This window comes from Macaca thibetana, chromosome 9 (assembly GCF_024542745.1).
Source record: "Macaca thibetana thibetana isolate TM-01 chromosome 9, ASM2454274v1, whole genome shotgun sequence".
Lineage (NCBI taxonomy): Eukaryota > Metazoa > Chordata > Mammalia > Primates > Cercopithecidae > Macaca > Macaca thibetana.
Window position 1 is genome coordinate 129,026,612 of NC_065586.1, and position 25,741 is coordinate 129,052,352.

Consider the following 25,741-nt stretch of genomic DNA (forward strand, 5'->3'; position numbering starts at 1 on the left):
ACACCAGCTTTCTCGTGGTTGGCGCTTGCACGGTGCCTCTCTCCCGTCTTTTTGCCTTTAATCTGTGTCTTTACATTTGAAGAGGGTCTCCTGTACATAGTTGATCATTGGGTCTTGCTCCTATGTTCTGTGGGATAAACTGCATTTTAACTGCAGTGCTGGTTCGTTTACATTTAATGGAATGACTGTTATGACCAGGGTCAAATCCACCATTTGCTCCTTGCTTTCCTTTTGACTTACATGTTCTTTGTTCCTTTCCTCCCTTTTTTTTGCATGAACTAAATATTTTTAGTATCCCAATTCATATCCTCTATCAGATTTTTCGTTATATCTCTTTGCTTCATTCCATTTCTTAGCACTTGCTCTGGGGATTGCAGTATGCGTCCTTCACCACCCACGTCTACCTCACCCGAGTCCTACTCCACGTCACGTGCGGCAGGAGGGCCCTCGGAATCGCTGCCTCTCAGCCCATCCCGTGTATTTCCACTGCCCTGCATCTTGCCTCTATATTATGAAAAATCCCACAATAGGATCTTATTTTTGCTTTAAAAGGTCAAGTGTTTCTTGAAGAATTTAAGAACTGAAAGGGAAAAAAGTCTTTTATGTTTACCCCCAAATTTACCATTTTTCATGTTTTTCATCTCCTCTAGCATGTCCTCTTCTAAGGATTGGCTGGGAATGGATCCTCTTAGCTTTTATTAGTCTTAAAATGTCTTGATTCTGTATTCATTTCTGAGGACTATTGCTGGCGGATATAGAATTCTAGATTGACAGGTTTTCTTTTTCAACACTTAAAAACCATCACCCTTTGTATTCTGGTTTGCATTGTCTCTGATGAGAAGCCAGCAGCAATTCTTGCCCTGGTTTTCCTGTATGCACAGATCCATGCCCATGCTAACTTCTTTCCAGGATCTTCTCCCGGTCTTTGGTCTTCGGCAATGTGACTACAATTCCCCCACGATGGAGCCAGGCGTGGTTCGCTTTGCGTTTATCCCACTTGGGGTTCCTTGAAAGTCTTGGATCTCCAGGTTGATATTTTTAATTCAACTTGTAAAATTTTCAGCCATTATGTTTTCAAATGTGTGTATTTTGGCCTCCCCCGGCTGCCTCTGTCTTCCTGAGACTCCAGTTGCACTCAGGTTAGACCCCCTGCTATGGCGCCCCGGTCACAGAGTGAAAGCTCTATGGCCCCACTGGTCGCAGACGGAAAGCTCTGTTCATTTAGTTTCTCCGTTTTTCTCCTTGTGCTTCGGTTTTCAGAGTCTGCTGGCCTGGATTCGAAGTTACTGATCATTCTTCAGTGTCCAGCCTGATGATACGCTCTTCCAGTGGCATTTCCATTTCAGACACTTTGTTTTTCATTTCTAGGAATTCCATTCAGTTACTTTATTATAGGTTCCATTCTTTATTGAAATTCCTGTCTGTACACTAGTTATTTCCATTGAAAATCTGTGATTATATTGACAGCAGCTGTTTTCGACTCCTTGTCTGCTCATGTCAACATACACCACAGCTGGGTCCATCGGCTGTTTTTTTTCATCCTGGTTATAAGTCACATTTTCTTGCTTTTGTGCACATCTAGTAATTTCTGACATTGTGCTGGACATTGTGAGGGCTCAACTGCTGAAAGTGTGGACTGTGTCTACTTCCTTTAAAGAGTGTTGGGTTTTGTTCTGACAGGCAGTTAATTACTGGTAGCTCAGCTTCATCTTACTGACATGTGGTTTAGGCTTTGTTGGGGCAAGTCTGCACTCACCCCATTGCTAAGGTGTGTCTTTCTGAATGCCTGGAGTTCAGTGAGGTACCCCCTGATGTGAGCTGGTCATAACTCCAACTTCTCTTAGCACAGGATGGCCTCTGGCATCTTGTCAGCTTACAGACCCCTCCATACCTGTTTTCTGCCAGGCCTGGAATGTAGTCCTGCGCACACATCGTTTACCACCAGGCAGGCCACAGACTCATGGGTGGCTCCACAGAACGAGGGCCCTGCCCCACATGCCCATGTCACGTCCTAGACATCTCAGCTGCTGCAGCCCCAAGCCCTGACCTGTTTCTCCCCACGACTCTTCCATCTGAGGCCCACTCCCCAGGCTGCAGTGTGGGAAGCTCCCTGAGGCAGAATGCAGAGCCCACTTCTGATATTTCCTTCTAGCAAGAATGGCTGCCTTGTACTGCCTGCTATCCAACAGCTAAAAACAACTGTCTCATGTATATTTTCAAGTTTTACAGTTTTTCTTTTTCACAGCACAAGAGTATGACACCCATTATGCTTTCAAGGCCAGAACTAGGTGACTTTTAAATTTATATTAATAACATTACATATAAATATACATAATACATAATATATAAATATATATAAAATCACTGTTGATGATAACGTTAAATAAAAATGTTGAGCTGAGTTGGAAGGTCCAAATGACACTCTTAGACTATTGTTCTTTACGCATTTTGTGTGTATTTTAAGAATCTCATGAAATTTCTTATTAATATAAATTCCTTGACGTTAATAGCATAAGTGTGAAACTGATTTGGTAACTTCACAAATTGAGAGTATGAACTGATTAGTAACTGTTCCACTTTTCACCAAGAACGGAAAGCCACTTTGCCATTAGTGTAAAATGCTATCATAAAAGCTACACTGTGACAAATTCCATGCTAGACTTTCTACACATAATTTTCAAAATGGAAAGAAATTAGGATGAAGAACTGAAATACGTGTAAACTTTTTAAAGTATCTCTTACAAAGGCTGATCGTCTGCTGCATGTGAGCATGGGTCCTGCTGGACTCGGGGAGGGCCTGTGGTCTGACAGTGACCAGCGAGGTGACATCATCTCCTGCTGAGCAGCAGCCTGCGGGGTTTCTCCAGCCTCCTGCACCCAGGCTGCCTGCACCCAGGATCACCCGCCTGTGGCACCCAGGCTGCCCGCACGCAGGATCGCCCGCCTGTGGCGCCCAGGCTGCCCGCACGCAGGATCGCCCGCCTGTGGCTGTGGAAACCCACCCACGCTGCACCCAGGGCAGAGGGGCTCCTGCTGGGCGCAATGACACCAAGTGCCACTAGAGGACAGCAATGGTCCACAAAGGACTTCCCAAAAGTCCTCACATGGAAATCCAATTTTTCCAGTCTCATATGACCTCTCCTTTTCCCTGTTACCGTATGTATAAATTTACAGCTTTAGCTAATTTAACAGAAAAATTGATTTTTAAGTCAACTTACACAGCAGTGGCAGGGCCAGGGCGCCCAGCCCCGACATCCTCCTGTTGTGTGCTGCTGTGCCCTCAACACTTGGGGAAGTAATGCTAACTCAGTTATGAGGAGGCTCTGTGCAGAGTACTGTGCACCATCACCTCTGTGACGCTGTCTTTGTAGTTTATTTCTCTTAGAAATAATGTTTGTTCTGTTCTGTTTGGAGACAGAGTCTCGCTGTGCCACCCAGGCGGAGTGCAGTGGCACAATCACGGCTTGCTGCAGCCTCGACCTACAGGCTGCTTACGAGGATGAATTAAGTTCAGCTCACTCAGACCCCCTGTAGCCCCTTTCAACTGACCTGTGTGGCCAGTGACCGCATGACACTTAATCCCCACCTATCACCTTGGCACCTACAATGTCATGCCAGCCTCTCATCTTCCGGTCCCCACCGTGACCCTGGTGACTCACCTTCCCGGCGAGGACCACAACACCCACACTTCCCTTAGCTCATCCTTCCTGCTCTACCAGCGGATGTTACCTGCGCTTTTCCTTCACTTTTGTATTGCCAAAATCCATCCTTTCGTCAAAATGCTTCCTTCTTTGTCAACAAGTTAATCCTAAAAGCGGAATATCATGAGCACCATGTTTCTCACTGGAGAGTCTGGCTGTAAATGACTTGGTTTCCCAGACTCTCTAATTGGTGTGCCCCACTGAACTGTCCCCACCCGTCATGTGAGGGACTCTGTTTCCCCGCCCTCCCCAGGGTCCTCCTGAGCCGCCTGATGCGGTCAGGCGGCTCTCTCTGCACAGCGTCCATCAGGCGGCTCTCTCTGCACAGCGTCCATCAGGCGGCTCTCTCTGCACAGCGTCCATCTGGGGACAGCTCTTGACTACTTTCCCGGGTTGAATCTGTTATTTCTAGCATCCCACATATCTTTCTCTTTTTTTTTTTTGGTTTACTTCCTTGTTTTTCTGGATCATATCCTCAAGAAACTTTCTAAAAATGGTGTATGGGAAGTATACTCTCTGGGTCCTTTTGTCTAAAATGGCTTATTTTGACCTGATACGTGACTGACAGTTTGGGTGAGCTCGAATTCGAGGCTGAAAACTACCTCCACTTGGAATGTTCTGTTTTCTTTCTGCTTCAAGTGGTGGCTGCTGAGAAGGCTGGGGCAGTTCTATTTCCTGCTCCTCTGATCTCGGCCAGGGGTCAGTCAGAGACTTCCAGAGACACCTCTGATCCCAGCCTGGTGTCTCAGCATGTCCAGAGCCAGGCAGATGTATTTTCAGCCTCAGCACATCCAGGGCCTGAGGGGCCAGGGTGGGTGGCCGGCGTCTCCTGCTTATGCCCGAGCTGCAGGGCTGGGGATGCACCCCCGGCCCCACCTGCACAGGAAGGCCAGGGAGGGACACCAAAGCAGGCGAGTTTCCTTTTGATTTGTATTACAGACTGCAGGGAAAACGTAACCTCTAGCCTCTGACAGAGGGATGCCAAGAGGGGGGCCTGGCACGGAATCCTGTCCATATGGTTTTGGAAGAAAGATCATTCGCAATGAAAAGCCCCTCGATGTTGGCAGAAAACAGTGGGACATGGCTCCATCCCAACCCTGCTCCAGCCCTTTGCTGCCACGCTCTCCCTCCAGCTCCCCTGGTGAACATGGGGCACCACATGGCAGCGCCAGGCCAGCAGGGCAGGGTCCCAGGTGCATGGCTCCTGGCAGGGCTCACAGCCTCCTGAGCACTCTCAGCCTCACCCCTGCCAAGGCAGTGCTTGCAGCCCATCGCCTGGGTTCAGTCCCAGCTCTGCCACTCACCCCAGCTGGGTGGCCTCAGGAGCAACTTGGCCTCTGCCTGCCCATTTCCTGCTCTAGAGCCTGGGAACAGTAGTGCCTGCCAACCGAGGAGACTGAACGGGGGGCCTGGTGCATGATGCCCCATCTGGACACTGAGAAGAATGAACGGAGGCCTGGCACATGATGCCCCATCCTGGGCACTGAGAAGAGTGAATGGGGGGCATGGCGCGTGATGCCCTGTCCTGGGCACTGAGAAGAGTAAACGGGGGGCCTGGTGCATGATGCCCCATCTGGACACTGAGAAGAATGAACGGAGGCCTGGCACATGATGCCCCATCCTGGGCACTGAGAAGAGTGAGCGGGGGGCCTGGCGCGTGATGCCCTGTCTGGGCACTGAGGAGAATGAACCGGGGGCCTGGCGAGTGATGCCCCATCCTAGGCACTGAGAAGAGTGAGGGGAGGCCTGGCACGTGATGCCCCATCCTAGGAACTGAAAAGAGTGAATGGGGGCATGGCGCGTGATGACGCATCCTGAGAACTGAGAAGAGTGAATGGAGGCCTGGCACATGATGCCCCATCCTGGGCACTGAGAAGAGTGAATGGGGGCCGGGCACATGATGCCCCATCTTGGGCATTGAGAAAAGTGAACGGGGGGCCTGGTACACGGTGCCGTCTTGAGCACTGGCCTGCTTGTGCCTCTGAGCACCCAGGAGACCCTGAACATGTGGAAGTTGCCAACGTGAAAGGCATCTTGGCACGTTCCCATGTTGGCCTCGCATCCCCACGGGTGTGGCCAACACAGGCCCTGGAGCCATCCCGGTGGGCAGGGCCGTGGGAAGACGGGGCGTGGGCCTGGGGTGCTCCTCGGCTCTGGCAGGTGCTGCCACACTGGCCATTTGGCCACAGAAAACATCTTCACAGCCTTTGGGTCGGCAGTTTCATCTTCCAGGATTATTAGACCCAGGAAATTGGCCAAAAAGAACCTCAAGGGAAACAACCTTTACCGCGGAAGCATTTACAACCGATGGAAACGGCCTCGTATTCAAAAACGGGGAAAAGATTAGGGACGATAATAATCGCCCGACTGGATGGAACACGGTAAGCCACTAAAAGTGAGATCCATGAAAATTAAAGAATGGGAATGTTCTGTGTCCGGCTACGCTGCCGACGGGGCCTGGCGGGACGGCTGACTCTGGAGGGCGCGCGAGGGACCCGAGTCAGAGGCCACTTTCTTTTTTTCCTTTTTTTTTTTTTTAAGATCAGATTTATTTGGAGAAAAAAAAACCCACAACCCAAAGGATGGGATTTTACATCAAGACGTCTCCCAGGTAACAAGTCTACAGATGACAAATCATTTTCATAGAAGATACTTTTGTACAAATTTTACATGTATTCAGCAGCAGGACATCAATCAATCCCCGTTTCTATTTTAATAGGGGGGACGAGGTAGGGGAGAGGGAAAAACAGTTTTGGATATAACTATCTGGAAGAAGAGGAGACACTGGGTGTAACTGTCTGGAAGGGGAGCAGACACTGGGTGTAACTGTCTGGAAGGGGAGCAGACACTGGGTGTAACTGTCTGGAAGGGGAGCAGACACTGGGTGTAACTGTCTGGAAGGGGAGTAGACACTGGGTGTAACTGTCTGGAAGGAGAGGAGACATTGGGTGTAACTGTCTGGAAGGGGAGCAGACATTGGATGTAACTATTTGGAAGGATGGGAGACATGAAGAGGGCAAACCCTAGCTTTTCATTATCTACAATCAATGGTTTTTCCTTTAAAAAAAAAAAAAACAACCTTTCAATCTTCAACACTCTTTAAAAGCCCACTTCTTAGCTACTGGCCAATCCACACCAATTATTTAAACTCGCTTGGTACACACCTTTGCCAACGGGGTAGATTATATTCACTATGCCCACTACTGCAGCACACATCGACCCACGCCCCTGCGTGGCCGAACACGGCCTAATCTAGGACTGACGGGAGACGGGCTTGCAAACCAAGATCAACGGGTTGCTTCCCTGCTAGTACTGTCTACCAAGCTGATCCCTACAAAACTGCACATAAAAGCAGGCAAGTGTAGCTACTGTGTTGCAAGAGAAACCAGGACCTTGTTAAATGATTCTCTCCATTACCATCTATTCTCTCAAGGGAAGCTTTAAAAAAATATAATAAAGAAAAACAACACATTGGTCTGGCCGCCTCAGGAATCCGACAAGCATTGGTGTGGCATTTCAGTGGAGAGGGAAACTTGGGGGAAAAAAACTCATCAAGGTTGTAAAAAAGGCTCCCAATTTAACTGTCCCTGTCCCCATGTATCCACCACCCAAGACCACCCATTATTCTGGAGCACTCTGATCTATCAAAGGGGTCAGAGCATCAGGAGCAGGTGAGGAGTGAGAACCAAAAGACACCAAGAAACCGATTTGCCTGAGAAAAGCAGCGATTCTTCCTGCCGCAGCTCTCCACGGCTGAGAGATAAAACGCCCAAGACATCGTCTACGTCGCTTCGAGACGGCTTTTTGGGAGGTTAAGAGTGGCACGAAGAACTTAAGATGACGACAAGAGTCTAAATTTTTAGTTTCAAGGTTTCAACAGAATGTGGATATATTCAAACTTTCAAAAAGGACAGTGTTTAGAAAGGGTAAAACTAGGACACAGAAAACACTGGGAATTACCAAGACCCCGAAGTGCTTCTGGCTCCAGGAAACCACCATTCATGTGTTTGCTGGAGGTCACACGATTTTCCCCTATTACCTGGTGCAAAATGACTCATCGCTTCCCAAAAGCTTCTTTTCAAACCACGACTTTCCCATTTATTTTGGTCCAACGCAGTCCTATTCTTTTTTTTTTTTTTTTGAGACGGAGTCTGGCTCTGTCGCCCGGGCTGGAGTGCAGTGGCCGGATCTCAGCTCACTGCAAGCTCCGCCCCCCGGGTTCACGCCATTCTCCTGCCTCAGCCTCCCGAGTAGCTGGGACTACAGGCGCCCGCCGCATCGCCCGGCTAGTTTTTTTTTTTGTATTTTTTAGTAGAGACGGGGTTTCACCGTGTTCGCCAGGATGGTCTCGATCTCCTGACCTAGTGATCCGCCCGTCTCGGCCTCCCAAAGTGCTGGGATTACAGGCTTGAGCCACCGCGCCCGGCCGCAGTCCTATTCTTTATGGCCTATAGTCTCACTCCCAACTACCCCCCTGGGGGGTAAAAAATAATAACAATAATAATAATAATAATTCCCCCTAGGCTGGCCCCCAAAACTCAGAATTAAATAAGAGGAGGGGCTGGCAGCCTCCTGGAGACTAAAACAACTTGAGGCTAAATCTACCTTTCCAAGAGTGGAAAATTTATTCAGATAACGTCTGAGAATTTATATATGCACAGGCCATTTTCTTTCACTGAAATTACCCTTATTTTCAAATTTAATTAGCGTGCATATCTGTCTATTCAAAATTATTTCAAAGCTGTATGTCATTAGAAATGGCAGTTTTTTACCTGCTGAATGTCCGTGTCCCTCAGAATTCCCTTCTATCTGCCATAGGCAGAGTGTCCGTGTCCCTCAGAATTCCGTTGCTGGGAGATCCTCACCCCCACAGTGATGGTGTTGGCGTGGGCCTTTGAGGGGGGTTGGATCATGGGGATGGAGCCCTCACCAACAGGGTTAGTCCCTTATGAAAGGGACCCCAGAGAGCCCCTGCCCCTTCCCGCATGCGAGGACACAGGAGGAGGCACCGTCTGGGAGCCGGGAAGGGGCCCTCGGCAGACGCCAACTCTGCCGCACCTCGATGGGACCTCCAGCCTCCGGAACTGTGAGCAGGAACCATCTGGGGTGGGAGCCCCCCATCTGTGGCCCTTCGTCCCAGCCTCTGAAGGCTGAGGCCCCCACTTTCTGTGCCAACGATGCACACGCAGCCAGCAGGCCACACACCCCTCCTGGGAGGCCCACGTGACTTGAGAATCCTTCCCGACCAGCTTTCCACGGGCCACTGCTGCCGTGTCCATGAGGGCCCAGGGCTGGCAGGAGGAGGCTGCCTGTGCACGTGGCTGAGGCCCACAGGAAGGTTTCTGGACGGGGCCTGGGGACCTGGCGGGGCTCACATGCACCCTGATCTGTGATTGCAGCCCAGGCCCGCGCTCCCTGCCCATTCTGGGGGAATTGGTCCAGTCATGAGAGCTTACTTACGGCCCAGATATCTTCAGGTACTTGATGCCCATTTCCACAGCCCTGTGAGCACAGGCCATGGTGGTCTCATGGTCACGTGCCGCATAGGCGAAGTGGGTCAGCCGCGTCAGGGTCTGCAGCTCCACCAGGGGGTCCGACCAGTTGCACTCGGAAGCCATTTTCACCAACTTCCAGTGGGTGGCAAGAGAAGGAGCACCGTGTTAGCAACAACAACCTTCCAGCGGCTGCAGCCCCACGGACCACGCAGCACATGTGATTCTACACAGAGGCGTGGCCTGCAAAGGGCCACTGCGCCACAGACCACAAAAGCTGAGCTACCACGTCCATGCCTGTGAGGGCCCCTGATGTTTTTGCAGCTCCCACACTCCACAGGGTGTCCTGGACACGGGACTGGTGTGTGCAGTCCCCGGCTGCCCCTGAGCAGCGCAGGGTGGGGCGGGACATGGAGGGTCCGCTCAGACAGCGTTTGCCTCACACCAGGAGACGGGGACTCTGAGCATAAAGCTGGAGGAAGTGCGCAGAGGGGCGCAGCTCTGTTGGGAGGTGGAGGAGAGCGGGGCAGAGTGGGGGTCAGCATGCACGACGAGGCTTGAGTTCCAGCCACCTTGGGCAACACCTCGGACCCTCGGCGTCCTCGCCTCTGGGCCCCCGGCCTCCGGAGACCCCTGGGGACACCTACCTGGGCCAGGGAGGGGACAGTGAAGTCCATGAGGCCCAGCCCATTGCATGAGTACATTTCCAAGGCAATGAGGACTCTGGTCACCGAGCTGACATCCTCGTTGGTGCCCTGGTGGGAAGGATGCCCTGAGTGCCTCAGCCCGAGAGTGCGGGGGAGTCTGGAACATGTGTGAATCGAACACTACGAGGTATTAGTTTTATGGCAATAATCAGACCACGAAATTGGGAGCGTTTAGACCTTAGGCTGTGTTTCTAACTGTGAATCTGCAGGTCATCTTCTCATACAACGAGGAGCCCCAGGACTGTGCGGCCCCATGTGTGAGGCAGCCTTGTCTGCTGGCTGGGGGATCCCCGAGGAGGGAAGGACCAGTGGGCCTGACACGGTGGCTGCCTGGCCAGGCAGGTTGATGCCTGGACCCTCCCCACCTCCCTGGGCCCCACTCGGCCCTGGCTCCTGGCCAGGTTCCAAGGCCCCTCCTCCATCAGGCCTTCCAGGAGCTCATGGGGCCGGCCCTGGGCCCGCTCCTCCTCGGGAGAGGGCAGCATCCCCCAGGCCCAGCAGCTCACAGACCCCGTGGACAGGTGGGCAGAGGAGGCCCCGTGCCGCACTCAAGGTCAGTCAGCGGCAGTGAGTTCAATGGGAAAAGGGAGTGCCCAGGCCATCCCTGGTGGCTCCATCTGGAGCCAAGTGGTCCTGGGGGCCCCACCACCCCCAGCTGTCTTGGACCTCTATGTCCACAGGGCCTCGATCGGAGGCCAGATGCGGGCAGGGGCGCCCACCTGCTCCTCGGTGCCCAGCCGCGGCCCAATCTGCTGCTGTAGCAGCTGCTTGGCCTTGACCCAGGTGGCGATGAGCTGCTGCCGGGTGCTGGTGGGCACCGTCTCCTCGGGCGCACTCCCATTGGTCAGGTTCAGGGCAAACTCGCAGACCTAGGATGGATGTGTTCTTGGTCATGAAACCTGAATTCTAAACAGGGGACCTTGAGCCAAGATCCAAACCATTAAAAGATGGATGGACCCAGCTCCTGTTCCAGCCTGTGAAACACATGAGACCTCAGGCCCCCCAGGGCTGCACCAAAAACCCAGCAGACGAAGCCCCACCCCCAGGCGCCGAGGACGAGGACACAGCCGCACACACGGGGAGGCAGCTGCCACCTGCCCTCCAGTGCACCCCGGTCCTCTCACTCCTGAGCTGTCTTGGGAACACCTGCTCCTTGTAAAACATCTCAGTAGCACAGACACCTACTGGGCAGCGTCCTTCCTCTTCCTCCCCCTCCATCCTTGCTTCTGGATAAACTTTCAAACGCTGGTCAAGTTCCACACAGACCTTCCATCGGAATGTGTTTGGGGAGCACTGACTCCCCTCTTCACCACCTGGCTGCCAGTCCAGGCACTGCCCAAGCCGGCTTCCTCTCACTCTGCCATTCACTCTGTGCTCCCGGATTGCCAGGTCAGTGCCGGCGCTTCCTCTCAGCATCTGGATCCAGCCGTCATCACATCCAAGAGGGAAGCTCCTCTGCACCCCCAGCTGCCTCCCGGGGCCCACAACAGGCTCAGCTGCACTCACAGCTGCCCGAGCTGCCCACGGCGCCCTCCCCTCCGCAGCCTCCAGCCTGATCCCTGCAGGTCCCCGGAGCCGGCCCCTGGTCCCCTCTCAGAAGAACGACCTGCACCTGATGCCACAGCCGGTGCTCCTGGCCATCCTGGCTGGATCACACTGACTGCCCAGGGCCAGCCGTCCCCACTGGGAGCTGGTAGCACCAGGGCCCTCTCTGGCTGTGGCCTAGCACAGCTGACCGTCAGTGCTGACCGTGAGTGCCGTGCCGCAAGCTCGAGACTCTCCAGCCCACGGTTTTATCCACGGCCCAGAAAGGGTCATGCGGGATGAGCTTTAGCACAAAGTCTTCCTTCAAGGGTGGGGACAGCTCCCTCCCTGTGCCCCTGCGGGGACACTCAAGGCCTCCCTGCCCCGGCCCCACCGCGGGCGCTCCACACACAGGCTCCAGGAGGTTCCGACTCCCCTGACCCTTTAGGAAACCGGCTTTCTCCCGGGTTCTCTGAGGCTGTTCTGAGTTAGAAACGGGCAGTGGCTTGACACACACTTCGGCAACATCCGTCAACGTGAACACTCCCTTTTCCCTTCCTTTTGGATTACAACAAAATCCAAATTCCGTGGGATAAATGATCCGCCTGGGCCACCAGGATCGTCCCACACACTGGGTCTGCTGCGTTTCACTGGGACGGCTGCATTTGTGGGTGACACGGTCCCTGTTTCCCGCTGTTCCATCCGCCATTTCTGGTTCTATTTCCACTCCCCTCAGCCTGGAGCCCGCCCCGAGGGGAGGCCCACACCCACCCACAGGTCTTGCTTTCCTCTCTCCAGCCCTGGCTTTACTTCCTAGCAACTGGAGCCCCTGACGTTTTACTTCCTAAATTGTTCTTACGTCTGTCACCTCCACTGAGGGCAGTTTGCTCTCCCAGGGCCTTTCCAGGAGCCTTCAGAAGCTCAGCCCCAGCCTCCAGCCTCAGGTCTGCAGGGCTCTGTCTCGGTGGGGTCGGCTGCCTCCCAGCTCTCTCCCTCCACTCCCGCCCCCTCACACACACACCTCTCTCTCTCTCTCTCCCCCCCCCACCTCTTTCTCTGTCTCTTCTCCTCTCTCTTCTTCTCTCTCCTTTCTCCTCTGTCTTTTCCTCTCTCTCTCTTTTCTCTGTCTCTTCTCTCTCCCTTCCTCTCTCTCTCCTTTCTCCTGTCTCTCCTCTCTCTCTCTTATCCCCTTTCCTCTCTCTCTTTTCTCCTCTCTCCTTTCCTCTCTCTCCTCTCACTTCTCCTCTCTTCTCTCTCCTCTCCTCTCTCTGTTCACCTTTCTCTCCCCCCAACCCTGTCTCTCTCTCGGCACCATGGAGGTGCTACCTCCACCGCTGTTTTGATCTCGGAGGTGGCTCCTGCGTCCAGTGGGCTGTGAAACGTGTTTGGTCGCATGAATTTCCTGGACTTCTCAGCAGCCTGGACTGGAATCCAGCTGATGATCAGGCCTCGCGCCAAGGTGTTGCAGAGCGTCACCAGCATCACGGGGTCCCTGTGAGACACGCTTGTCAGAGGGAATCTTGGCCCCCGCAGGCCACACCCCGATCCCATGCAGAGTCCTCAGGTCACGGTAGGAGGCCTGAGATGCACGGGTGCCCACGACCCTTCTCTGCTGGGACGCAGAGGGCCACGGAGCGCAGCTGCCTGCCTTTGTTCCGGGGTCTCCCGAGGGAAGAAGCCCCTCCTTGCGTGATCGCAGCACCGCCCACACACACCCACTGTGGCCCGTGGCCTTGACGATGCTCAGGAGGTGGTACAGGGCATCCACCAGCTCCTTCTGCCGCCCGGCCAGGATCAGGTGGTGGTTGTGGTTCAGGACGTAGACCACGGCGTTCTGTACGATCCACGCCTCCTGGATCTCCTGTCCGATCTCCGCGGAGCGTAGCCAGTTATTCATGGCATACTGGGACAGACTCTCCACCCAGGTTCTGCAAAATGAGCACGTCAAGCCCTTCATGCAGGGTCCCCAGCCCCGGGGCCGGGACCAGGACGGCCAAGCCCTTCATGCAGGGTGCCCAGCGCCGGGGCCGGGACCAGGACGGCCAAGCCCTTCATGCAGGGTCCCCAGCTCCAGGGCCGGGACCAGGACGGCCAAGCCCTTCATGCAGGGTGCCCAGCGCCGGGGCCGGGACCAGGACGGCCAAGCCCTTCATGCAGGGTGCCCAGCCCCGGGGCCGGGACCAGGACGGCCAAGCCCTTCATGCAGGGTGCCCAGCCCCGGGGCCGGGACCAGGACGGCCAAGCCCTTCATGCAGGGTGCCCAGCGCCGGGGCCGGGACCAGGACGGCCAAGCCCTTCATGCAGGGTGCCCAGTCCCGGGGCCGGGACCAGGACGGCCAAGCGCTTCATGCAGGGTGCCCAGCGCCGGGGCCGGGACCAGGACGGCCAAGCCCTTCATGCAGGGTCCCCAGCTCCAGGGCCGGGACCAGGACGGCCAAGCCCTTCATGCAGGGTGCCCAGCCCGGGGGCCGGGACCAGGACAGCCTGTCAGGGACCAGGCTGCAGGCGGGAAGCGGGTGGGGGCGGGTGGGCGTCGACCAAACTCCATCTGCATTCACAGCGCTCCTGCCACTGGCACTCCCGCCTCCCGTCCCATCAGCAGCCGCGTTCCACTCTCATGGGAGGGCCACCCACACGGCCAGCTGCGCCTTCCGAGGATCTAGGCTGCGCGCTCCTTGTGAGAACCGAACCAACGCCTGACGGTCTGAGGTGGAAGCAGCTTCATCCCGGGACCAGCCTCCCCCTAGCCAGTCCATGGAAAAACTGTCTCCCACAAAACCAGTGCCCGGGGCTAACACAGCTGGGGACGGCTGCCTACGTGTGAAACAGTCTTTCCCACCCGTCCTCTCTAAAGACAGTGTAGACTCTTCTACGAGACTCCCTTGTTTCCGGAAGTCTGTGGAGCCTGGGCTCAGAAAGGGGCTCCTGTGGGGGCTGCACGGGGCGGAGACACCCTGCCCCACCCTCCACCCAGCCCCCCATAGCCTGCGCGCTCCACCTGAAGCACTGGGGCCCAGCCTGGTGCTCCCCATTCCCAGCGGCCCCCTCGTTCCAGTTTGTCCTCATCCTCCCTGGACACCTCCAACAGCCCCAGCTGGTTCCCATGGCCACGAGCACTCACACCTGCCACGGGACCCCCGCTCACCTGCAAACCTCCGGCCCCCGGCCCGAGGCTGCGTCCAGCCACACTGCAGCTGCCTCGCGCCTCCTGGCCTTGCTCCACGCTGCGAAGTGCCGCCCTCCCTCCTGTCCAAGCGAGCATCTTCCTCTTCCTCCCCACCTGAATTACGCCCTTCCCCAGGGAGCCGGCACACGGAGCGCAGGGCAGTCAGCCTTCACTCAGCAGTGTGGACGTGGACAGGGTCTGTCCGTCCCACTAGACCAGGCTGGGCAAACAGCATTTTGGACTTTGCAAGCTCCACATAGTCTTCACTATATTTTTTCTATTTTGTTTTACAAATTTAAAAGTGTCAAAGCCACTCTCAGCTCACAGGCTACAAACAGCTTGAGCCCTGATTTTCAGACTCTCCTCTGTCTATGAGCAGGCCCAGCAGGAGTGCAGAGCCCTGCCCAGCCTTGGGCCTTGGGATGCCTGGAAAGGCATCCGGAGCCCCTGCCTGAAATGATGGGGCTGTGAGGGCTGGGAGCCTGGGGCCGGCCTGGGCCAGGCAGCTCCTCACAGAGCCCAGAGCTGCTACAGGAGACGGGATCCCGAGAGGCCAAGACAAAGGCCGCCTGTGGCCGTCATCGTCATTGCTGCTGCCTGACCACCTCTTCCCTCCAAAGGGCTCGGCTGGGTGGCTCCAGGCGTGCACAGCAAGCAGGGACAGCTGACTTTCCTTCTGCCCCGTGTGACCGGTGAGGACAGGGACGCTGTGCCCAGCTTCTGTTGCATGGATAGTCGGGACACCCAAGGTTACCACGTTCATGTGCTTGGCGCAGCTGCATCGGAGGGATAAGTTCCCGTGTCCTACGCACGGTAAGCAACTATAGTTTACGGGGATGCTGGGAGGGGGACACTGAATGTCCCCAACAGCAAGAAACAACGCACGTCCAACACGACGGATTCACTAATTACCCAGATCTGATCACCACATTACATGGATCAAAACGTCACTATGCACCCCAGAAACATTAAATTATTACTTGTCAATTAAAAAAATAAGTTAAAAATATTTAATTTTAGATTAAAAATAGGTAAAAACCATCACTGCTGGTAAAGCACTCCAATTTCATGATTGTTTCTGAACTTGGAGCCTCATGTCGGCAAATCCTGTGAGATGTTCTGTACAAACTAATTTTGCTTATTGACACACAAGGAGTTTTCGAGGCCAAGGCAGTCCTTGATGGCTTTTCCCACAATAGGAGGGAGAGCAGAGCTTTTCCTCTGAGCAAATACAGAAGCTGCTCCTTCTATTTCCTGCCACGAAGATCACCTCCCCACAGCTGCCTTTCATGCACCATCAGAGGGACCGACGAGAGTGACACGGTGGAAAAGACACTCGTGAACTTCTCCTCGTAGTGACAACAAACGATGCCCGGGGTCTTGCTAGGAACAACTGCTAAAAACAAGTGAGGCCACATCACCCCGTTTCCTCTTTCATGGTCTCAATGTCATTTACGTGACAGTGGACACTTCCCCGACACGAGAAGCCTGTGTCCTTACGAATGTGAAGGGCGTCCCTCCCTACGCCAGGCTGAGTGCAGGGCACCCTCTGACCCACGGCCCGGGCAGTGCTCAAGGCCACCGTCGCCTCTGCCCACCTGTATGTGATCCACTCGGCATTCGCCTCCGGGGGCTCAGGCACGTAGCCGGCTGGGTGCTGGCTCAGGTCTTCTGGGGGGATGGCCCGGTCATTCAGCTCTACACCTTCTGACCGCAGCAAATGAACCGTGGCCTGCAAAACACACATGCAGTGGGAGGGGTTGTGGGTGGAGCACGGGCCAGCCCCAGACAGGAAACACACATGCCCTTCCCTCAGCTCTGATCTGAAAATGCCAAGCACAGGCTGGGAGAACCGTCTGCTGCGCCCTTTCCAAGCCGGGCCTGCCCCGACAGCCACTCCAGGGACTAAAGCCCGTCCCTCGCAGACTTTCTCCACCCATCAGCACGAGAGTCAGGGAAGAGAAGGTCCTTCCAGAGCACCGCACACCCCAGCGGCCCCGAAGGACCAACAGTGGCTTCCTGGTATCAGCAGACACCGGCCAGCATTTGCATTTCTCCTACATCATCATTACGTTTTAAATGCTTGAGGGGAAAGGGCTGCGCTGGCCTGTGGAGTGTGCACAAGCACGTGGCACAGAACCGTGGCCTCTGCTGGCTCTGGTTCTGCCATCTGACCTCTGGCTCCCTGAGCAGAGGGGTCTGTGCCGCTTCTCACCCTGACCCCAGCTGAGCCCATGAGCCTGGCACTTGGGAGCCACTCGGCGGACATACTCCATAAATCTGCAGGTGCCCTGCCCTCCGAGGCTGATGGCCATGCACCCACTGAGCCAGTCCACAGACATCTAACCGAGAGTGGCTCTGGGAACTCTGAAGTCACACAGTGTCACAAAGGCCACGCTCATGTTGCCGCAGCGCAGTGACTGCGAGCTCAGACCGAGGTCCCAGGGCCGGGTTTGGATCCCACTCTGCCATTTCCACCTGCTGACTTTGGGCAGGGCGAGCCCGGGCGTCTCTGAGCCTGCGTGGGAGGAACAGGCCTGGCGGCCCCATGGCAGGGGCCCCGGACATCACGCCACATTCAATGCACTTCTGCAGCAAATGCCGAGGTACCATCCCCCCGCGGAGCGGCGGTCGCCATGTGTCATCCACACAACTGCAGATTCACCACTCGGAAATGATTCCCAAGAGAAACTTACACCCATGCACATTTTGGGTTATATTTTTCTCCTAGAAAATCTCCCAAGAATCCAGGAAGTTTTCCCTCCCTCATATTTGTTTTATTTGAAGCACAGAAGGTTCTATGACGATAAATATCTGCAGTGGGTTAACAGGCCATGTGGACACCAACGCCTGCTCTACAGAGGTTGTGCGGATGCAGGAAAGCAACCCTCCAACGCTGTGGTGCAGGGACGCACCTCAGCCCCGACGAACCCCACCCCCAGGACACACCTCAGCCCCAACGAACCCCACCCCCAGGACGCACCTCAGCACCGATGAACCCCACCCCCAGGACACACCTCAGCCCCAACGACCCCACCTCCGGGATGCACCTCAGCCCCGACGAACCCCACCACCCGGACACACCTCAGCCCCAACGAACCCCACCCCCAGGACGCACCTCAGCACCGATGAACCCCACCCCCAGGACACACCTCAGCCCCAACGACCCCACCTCCGGGACGCACCTCAGCACCGATGAACCCCACCTCTGCAAACTTCCGCAGCAGGTCGGGGCACACCTGCCTCTGCAGGGCGACCTCAGGGTGGCTCCAGGTGTCCTGCACCGAGCCGTCCCTACCTCGCCTCTTCTTCCCTGAGAGAAAAAAGGCAGCAGGTAAGGATCATGTTTTTTTCCAGCAAATATATAAAAACACAAGAATTCCTGGCCCATCTTGGAGTGCCTGAGCCTCTCCCCAGCTCCCAGCAGGGTCCACCAAGGTAGGCGGGTGAGCGGGAGGTGGGCAGCTTGCCCAGGAAGGGGCTGGAGGAGCTCTCCGTGGGGTGGCGGAGCTGGGTGTAGTGCTGGCCCCCAGCCAGGGCTTGCTCTTGGCCACATTCCTGCAAATGCTCTTGGCACCTGTGGCTCTCCCAGCTCCTCCTGCATACCCCACCTTCTGGAGGGGTTCCCTCCCTGACTCCTGCAGGACTCCCAGCTCCTCCTGCATACCCCACCTTCTTGAGGGGTTCCCCCCCAACTCCTGCAGGACTCCCAGGCCCCCTGTGCCCGTTCTGTCACTTCCCTCGTCCCTCTGGGTCCTGACTGTCCCTGAGACAGGAGCCTCTCCAGGGCCTGGTGCTGACTGATGAGGCTGCCCCACCCACGTCCTGCTCCCGCTGGGCCTGTGGCCACTGCCCTCTGCCTGCAGGCGCCCCGCATGGGCATCTGCTTGCTGGCTGTGGCTGCCCCTGCCTGAGCCTCCGAGGCCCCCAGTGACTGAAGACGGAGCATGATGATGGTGCTTGTGGCTCGGCCGACGCAGCCAGATGTGGCCGCCGCCCCGTGATTGGCAGTCCTGATAATTAGTGGGAACTACTACTACTGTGACTTAGCTATACCCTTTCTCATGTGAAGGCCCCATGGGCTGTCACTGCATGAACCATAACCCTTCCCGCACCCAGAGGGCGGCTGTGGCCAGGCTGGGACGCACTCGTGAGGGCGGGTACAAACCTCTCCGCAGCCTCGACTTCTTCACCTTGACGTTGTCATACAGGAGGCAGAAGCGGCTCGCCGTCCGACAGACGTCCCACACGCCTTGTTTCCGGGCCACTTTGGCCAGCTCTGCCCAAATCTGTATCCTGCTCACCGAGAACCCAAACGAGGGAAAAGTGAGTAGACAAATGTGGCTGCTAAAGTTAGAAAACACCTGGGCTGCCTGCCTGAGAAAAGGCCACTGTGGCTCTGCGGTTTCGAGGTGGCCAGGAGCCCGGTGCTCACACTGGGGACGGCCTGGCGGGCGCATGTCCCCGGGTCGGGTGCAGCTCTCTGCTTCCCCCTGCCAGTCAGCTGTGAGCGGCACCTCCCTTCCCTGTGGTGAGAAGAAAGGCCGTGCAATCCACTGCATGGAGCAGGCCTCCTGGGGGCGGTACCGCAGGGTTGGTACCAAAAATCAGCCTGCTCTGGTCACAGGCGCTGCGTGTCCTCCGAGTGACAGCAGTGACAGGCGGGACAGGGCGGCCACACACCTCACAGGCCGTGGCTGTCATCACAGGCTGGGGGGTCCCATCTATGTCGGGACCCCCAGGCGGGGACCTCCTCCCACCATCCTGGAGCAGGTGACCTGGTGTGTCCCCAGACAGCCACACACAGGGTCAGCTCGGCTGCCACAGACGCTGGCTCTTGGGCTGAGCGACCCCCAGGCAGGGCTCTGTGTGGCGCTCTGGCCTCTTCCTCGCTCACCTCTCCTTGCTGTTTTCGTTGCCCAGGCGCCGCAGGTGCCCGGCAGCTTTGTCCACGCTGACGATGTGGTGCCGCGCCTTTGCACAAAGGTAGGTGAACCGGCCCCTGCTCTTCCCGGTGGAGACTGGGACAGAAATGCACAGGCAGGTGTTGGGGCTGCTGGCAAAGGGCCGGGGACGCGCCCATCAGGAACCAGCGCCCCGCGCCGGCGCCGGGGTGGCCACGCCCAGGTGGTGGCTGCAGGGGCCCTAGATCCCTGGCTCCCGGGAGCAGAGCTGCAGAGTGGCATTGCCTGTGTCTCCCGCCGGCGACGAGGCCGAGCCAGTGCTCCTCTGAGTGGGGGAGGCTCCAGGAACCTCGGAGCAGTCTGCCAAGATCCTCCCGCTGCTCTGCTGGCTGCGCTGCCTAGCTGACGTCCAAGCAGGGGCACCCGGCCTCAGACTCCCGCGCTCCCACCCAGCCCCTGTGTAGCACCCCAAGGCCCAGCAGTTTTATCTGCATGACGCCAGAGGTTCCGAATCACCACTCCTTTTCCTGGCAAATAAATCACAAGCACCCGGAACTCAGCTCCACACCCAGAACTCAGCTCCACACCCTGAGGGGCCTCCTGTGCATGGGCGACCCCGGGGACTGGGCCTCCCCTGGCTGGTGTCTACCCTCTCGGCCGGCACAGGGGTTCACCTTCAGGAGCCACTCAAGGGTATCCTCCCCTGGAGCCCGCACCACCCTCACTGCCCCTGGGCAGGGCCCCGCAGCACCTCATGCTGGGTGTAGGGTGCTGTCCTCGTGCTGGGTGTAGGGTGCTGTCCTCCTGCTGGGTGTAGGGTCCTGGGTGTACGGTGCTGTCTCAGCCCCACAGCCAGCAGGTGGACATGCACCTGACCCCCAGGCGGCCAGCAGCACACGCCCATGAATGAAAGGAGTCAGGAAGGCAAAATAGGTGCGTCCGGGTCCTACTGGTGGATCTGCAGCTGCTCCTCAAACTTATTAGGGCAAAATGAAAGCACAGGTGCGGCAGCATCTGAGGGCGGTGGACGACGAGGTGGTGACCCCTCCCCTCTCCAAGAGCGACCAACCTTCCCTTGCAGGACACGACCCACCCTGCATCTGCCCATCTCCTTGTCTCAGACCCGAGACATGACCCAGCGTCTCCATTCCCAACCACGGTCTCCGCAGGCTGCAGTCTGGGTGACACCTGCTTCATTGTGCTGGGCGAAAGCCGCCAGCTGCTGGGCACTGAGCTGGAGGGAGGCCTGGCGGCAGCCCCCAGCAGAACCCTTAAGGGACCAGTGGGAAGGGCTCCTAAGCCAGGCCCAGCCTGGCCCCTGCACTGGGCTGAAGAGAATGGGACCGCCTGCGTTCCCAGAGCCACTGGCGAGTGCCCAGAGAAGCTGGGGCAGTGGGGGTGCAATACACCTCCGAACCCTGGCTCAGTCCCTGCACGTGGGCCGCATGGCCCCATGTCCCACTACCCAAAGCCAGCTCAGGGTCTCCCCAGGACAGATGTGATGGCTTCAGCTTTGACCCCCGTGATCCAGGGAGCCCTGTACTGTGCCTCTGGCTCAACCCCACTCCCCAGAGCAGGGTGTGTTGAAGTCCTCGCCCCCAGGACCTGAGTATGACCTTCTTTGGAGGTAATCTGGGTCAAATGAGGTCGCCAGGGTGGACCCTAGTCCAGTCTGACTGGTATCCTTCTTCTTTTTTTTTTTTTTTTTTTTTTTTTTTTTTTGAGACAGAGTCTCGCTCTGCCGCCCAGGCTGTGGCCGGATCTCAGCTCACTGCAAGCTCCACCTCCCGGGTTCACACCATTCTCCTGCCTCAGCCTCCCGAGTAGCTGGGACTACAGGCGCCCGCCACCTCGCCCGGCTAATTTTTTGTATTTTTTTTTTTAGTAGAGACGGGGTTTCACCGTGTTAGCCAGGATGGTCTCGATCTCCTGACCTCGTGATCCACCTGTCTCGGCCTCCCAAAGTGCTGGGATTACAGGCTTGAGCCACTGCGCCCAGCCTGACTGGTATCCTTCTAAGAGGAGGAAACGAGGACACAGACCCCCAGAAGGAACGGCCCTGAGGACGCAGGGAGGAGACAGTGTCCACAAGCCAAGGAGCCCTCAGGGGGAACCAGCCCTGCCCACGCCTTGACTTCCAGCCTGGGACTGGGAGGAGTGAGTTCCTGTTGTCTAAGCAGCAGAGCCCGTGGGGTCTGTCCTAGCAGCCGGGGCACCCGACATGGCTGGTGTGTGCACAGAAGACCCTTGCTGGGCTTTGCCAGACCCGGCAGGCCGAGATCGGGGGACACTGCTGGTGCACAGTCCTTGCACATCCAGGGGCCGTGGTAGGGAGCATGGGGACTGGGGAAACCCCGGGGCAGCCTCGGAGCCATTCTAAGGCGGATGGTTCCAGGCTGGGAGAGCCCAGTGCGGCGCTCACCTTTGGCCTCATTCTCACTGTCCAGCACGATCTGAAACGTGTCGGGGGCTAAGGCCAGGCCTGCATTCACCAGGAGGGCCCGCTTCTTCCTGACGCTGTCCTTTGGGGTAGCTTTTTTTGCCTGTAAAAAGCAGAGACTGATGAGGAAGGGGCCGCTGGACTTTCCGCAGCACCTTCTCCAACTTCTGGAGCCTCCTGGCTGTGGCAGGGCCTGTGTGGTCCTCCTGCTCATAGACACAGTGACAGCTCGGCCTCAGGCCTCCTCGCCTCAGGTGGCCCTAGGCAGCTCCCGCCCTGCCGTGCCTTCAAAGCCCAGCCCCGGCCCCACGCTGGGGTTACAGCACCCAGCCTCCCTCACCTCCCCGGGCAGCACCTGCTCGATGGCCATGATGGCCTTGTCCTCTGCACGCTCGGGGGCCTGGTATAGCGTGGTGCACAGGCGCAGCCGGGTGGAGGCCATCTGGAGCCTGTCCTGGTAGAGGCCCAGGGTGTCCAGGCGCGCGGCTTTCCGGAGGTGCTCCATGGCGGGCTCCAGCCGGTCCTCATCCTCCTCGATCTGCGCCATCTCCATGTGCACTTGGCAGCGGAGCAGCATCATGAGGCTGTGGGGGCGGTGCGGCATCAGGGGCCCTGGCGGGGCTGAGGCTGTGTCGGGCTGGGGTCACACCCTCCAGGGGAGGCCTGGAGTGGCCCCAGCATGTAGGGGAGGCTTGGTGCCCAGTGCCCCTGGCTTTCCGCCATCCTTTCAGTGATGCCCCGCCTGGCCCTGGGGACTCACAAATGGGGACAAGGAGAGAAGACCATGCAGACCCCGGAGGCCTCAGCAACTCACGACAGCAGCCCCGGAAGGAAACCTGGGCGCTAGTGCAAGACTGCCCGGCTCTCTGCTGGGGACAACTTCCTGAAGCGTGGGGCGCAGTTCCCACAGGCCATGGCGGCAGAGGTCAGGGTGCAGGGCTGCGAGGAAGGCTAGGGTCTGGAGAGGAAGGGCTGCGCAGAGCAGCCCAACCAGCCCGTGTGGAGGTGCCCTGGAACCCCTGGCCTCAAGCAGCCGTGTAGGGGTGCCCCAGATCCCCTGGGCTCGAGCAGCCTGTGGGGTGCCTGGAACCCCTGGGCTCGAGCAGGCTGCGTGTGCACAGGAGTGCACGTGTGCCAGGCCTGAGAAGCGGTTCTGGGGCAGCTGAGCCGGGGTCCGGGTTCATTCTCAGCTGTGGGAAGTTGAAGGATGGCCCAGGGGGGTGTGAGGGGTGTGGTCACCATGTTTCAGGGTGTGTATCTGTGTGAACTGAGCCGGAGTGATGCTGGCCTGACACAGACTGTGCTAAGGGGTGCGTGTTCTTAGCCCTAGAGAAATCCCCCATTCCTCCAAAAGGTATAGTCGAGAAACCAAGAAGCCAACAGAGGAAATGAAATAGAATTCTAGAAAAAGTCAGGGAGCCCCAGAGAAGGTGGGAGGGAGCTGTGGCAGTGCAGGGAGGTAGCAGACAGGGAGCTGGGGCTGAGCTGGCGGTCTCAGAGTCAAAACCATACTGACAGCAATGAAGAGGCTGAGCCCTCCCAACAAGAAACAGGTCCTGAGACCAGGGCTGTGGTTCTCCAGCCACCCCGGGACCAGGCTCTGCAACATCTTGTGGCTGCCCTTGCCCCCAGTACCTGTCTCCTGCCCACCACGGCCCACCCAGATGCCTGCTGCCTGCCCGCCATGGTCCACCCTGACGCCTGCCGCCTGCCCGCCACGGTCCACCCGGACGCCTGCCGCCTGCCCGCCATGGCCCACCTAGATGCTTACCACCTGCTACCACGCTGGCCCCAGCATTCCTGTCACCCCTGAGGACACACCATGCTCTTCTGGGACGCTGGGCCCTCTGAGCACTCCTGTCTCACCCAAGATGACCCAAGTCCCATGGGGCCACAACCAGCCCCCCACTCTCAGCTTCTGTGGCCATGACAGTCCCCTTCAATGGAGGCTTGAGGGGCACAGATGCCCGTGAGACACAGCTGAGCCTGCTTCTTCCTCTGGCCCCACCAGTGCTCCACACAGAGGACCCGGCATGCCTGGCCCTGAGCAGAGGCAGAGGGTGGCCCTTACTGAGTACGGGGAGTCTGCTGCTTGTGGCACTGGCATGGCAAGGGGGCTTGGGCCACCTTCTCCTCCTCTGTCTCCTCATGCACCACCCGCTCTGTGGAGGACACGGCGCAGGTGCGCGCCCCACCTGTCCACCTTCTCCAGCACGTCCGCGACGCCCGCCAGGGGCTTCCGCAGGTGGTGCCGCAGGTTGTGCTGCAGCAGGGGCAGGCAGGTGTTCCACTGCGTGGTGCACACCACGTGGATGACCCGGGGGTCGCCCAGGCGGACGGCTCGCTGCAGCGCGACGTCTAGTCTCTGTATGATATCCAGCTGGGCCTGCGGAGAAGACGTGGGCGATTCTATGGAGGTTGCTGGCTTGAGCTGCAGGGCTGGGGCAGGACATGTGCAGGGCACGCTGAGAACTCAGGCCCTAAATTCATCACCCTGCGTGGCGCCATGCTCAAATCTGTCCGTGAAAATGGCCAGAGTGACTCTAGGAGGAAGTGGATGTCTCACAAGATAGTACACACAGGAGGCTTGGCAGTACGCACATATCGTGGCTGCGCCCGCCTCCCGTGTGTGGACTCAGTGGCGGCTGCTCCCTTCCTGATCCCGTCTCTTTCCAGGGGCCTGTGCCCATGACGCTTCCCACCCCCAGAATGTCTCCTCCGGTCTGTGCTACACGGGCCCTTCCCAGGACAAAGGCTTAGGCCAGGATTTCAGTGGAGCCAGTCTCCCCACACTCCCACCTCCCCCAAGCCCTTCTGGGCCGCCCACTGCCCTGGGCTCACTTGGCCATGTCCCCACAGCCTGTGGCTTCCACAGGGGCCTCGCCCTCATGCTGCCCCTGGGCTGGGTGGAGCCTGCACCTCACAACCCCATCCTGCCCCTTGGCTGCTGGGTCTGAAAGCCTCGTACGCCGGTGCCGGCCCCACCGAGATCCTCAGCAGGTGAGGCGGGGGAAGCAGCCGTACACCCCACAGTGCCACAGCCACAAGCAGCCTCTGTTCACTTTCACGACAAAGTGCAGCAGCCAAAGTGTCTGGAAATCATTCCTTAAACGAACTCTCATTAAGCACCTACCACATGCCTGGCACCAGTGCACAGCAACAGTCAAAAACCTCCCACGAGACGCTCAGCCCCGCAGAGGCAGACCCAGGAGCAAGTCCACAGAGGCGTCGGCACCTGCCGGGCCGTGATACATGCGCCAGGCGGTGCGGGCTGAGGGTGGGTGCCTTAGGAGTGGGGGCGGGGAAGGCCTCCCAGCTGCTCTGCTCATCCCCCGCCCCGGCACCTCCGGCACTGACCCACGTGCCCCTGGCTCCTCTGTGCCCAGCGGGGCCTTGTACTGCCTGGCTGACAGGACTCGAGGGCTCCCGGGCCGACCCGCCACACTTGCCGTGGCACCGTGTCAGGGCTGCATACCTCCATTCTGTCAGGTTTTTGTTCATCTTTTAACCAGGAAATTCTTACTGAGGAAGAGTCTAAAATGATTTCTAAATCCTTTCGTGGCAGTGGCTGCTATTCCGGAGCCTGCCGTCTCAGACAGCAGGACGGAGGTGGGTCAGGCTCATGTGCCTATAATTGGCAGCTGACCCCAGGGCCGGCGGTGGCTTCTGCCCCTCATCATTAGGACGCCTTCCCGGACTCAAGTGAGGCTGGCAGAAAGCCCTCGTGGAGACGCATGGCCGTCCCCCTGTCCTCCCGGGCAGGCATCACCACATGGCGGGGAGGGGGCAGCTCTGCAGGGGCTGCAG

The 25,741-nt window shown here is 57.6% G+C and overlaps 1 protein-coding gene across 1 annotated transcript in view; it reads right to left on the reverse strand.

Annotated features, from left to right (window-relative positions):
* Window positions 1–25,741, reverse strand: part of CFAP46 (cilia and flagella associated protein 46) — a 108,670-nt gene that overhangs the window by 66,523 nt on the left and 16,406 nt on the right. Inside the window, exons 11-22 of the mRNA XM_050803145.1 lie at window positions 24,130–24,320; window positions 22,290–22,518; window positions 21,917–22,037; window positions 19,488–19,611; window positions 18,759–18,886; window positions 17,776–17,903; window positions 16,189–16,322; window positions 13,140–13,352; window positions 12,751–12,916; window positions 10,620–10,769; window positions 9,841–9,948; window positions 9,162–9,328 (exon numbers count right to left, since the gene is read on the reverse strand). Of these exons, the coding sequence (XP_050659102.1) occupies window positions 9,162–9,328; window positions 9,841–9,948; window positions 10,620–10,769; window positions 12,751–12,916; window positions 13,140–13,352; window positions 16,189–16,322; window positions 17,776–17,903; window positions 18,759–18,886; window positions 19,488–19,611; window positions 21,917–22,037; window positions 22,290–22,518; window positions 24,130–24,320 (1,859 nt within the window). The remainder of the gene's footprint in view (window positions 1–9,161; window positions 9,329–9,840; window positions 9,949–10,619; window positions 10,770–12,750; window positions 12,917–13,139; window positions 13,353–16,188; window positions 16,323–17,775; window positions 17,904–18,758; window positions 18,887–19,487; window positions 19,612–21,916; window positions 22,038–22,289; window positions 22,519–24,129; window positions 24,321–25,741) is intronic.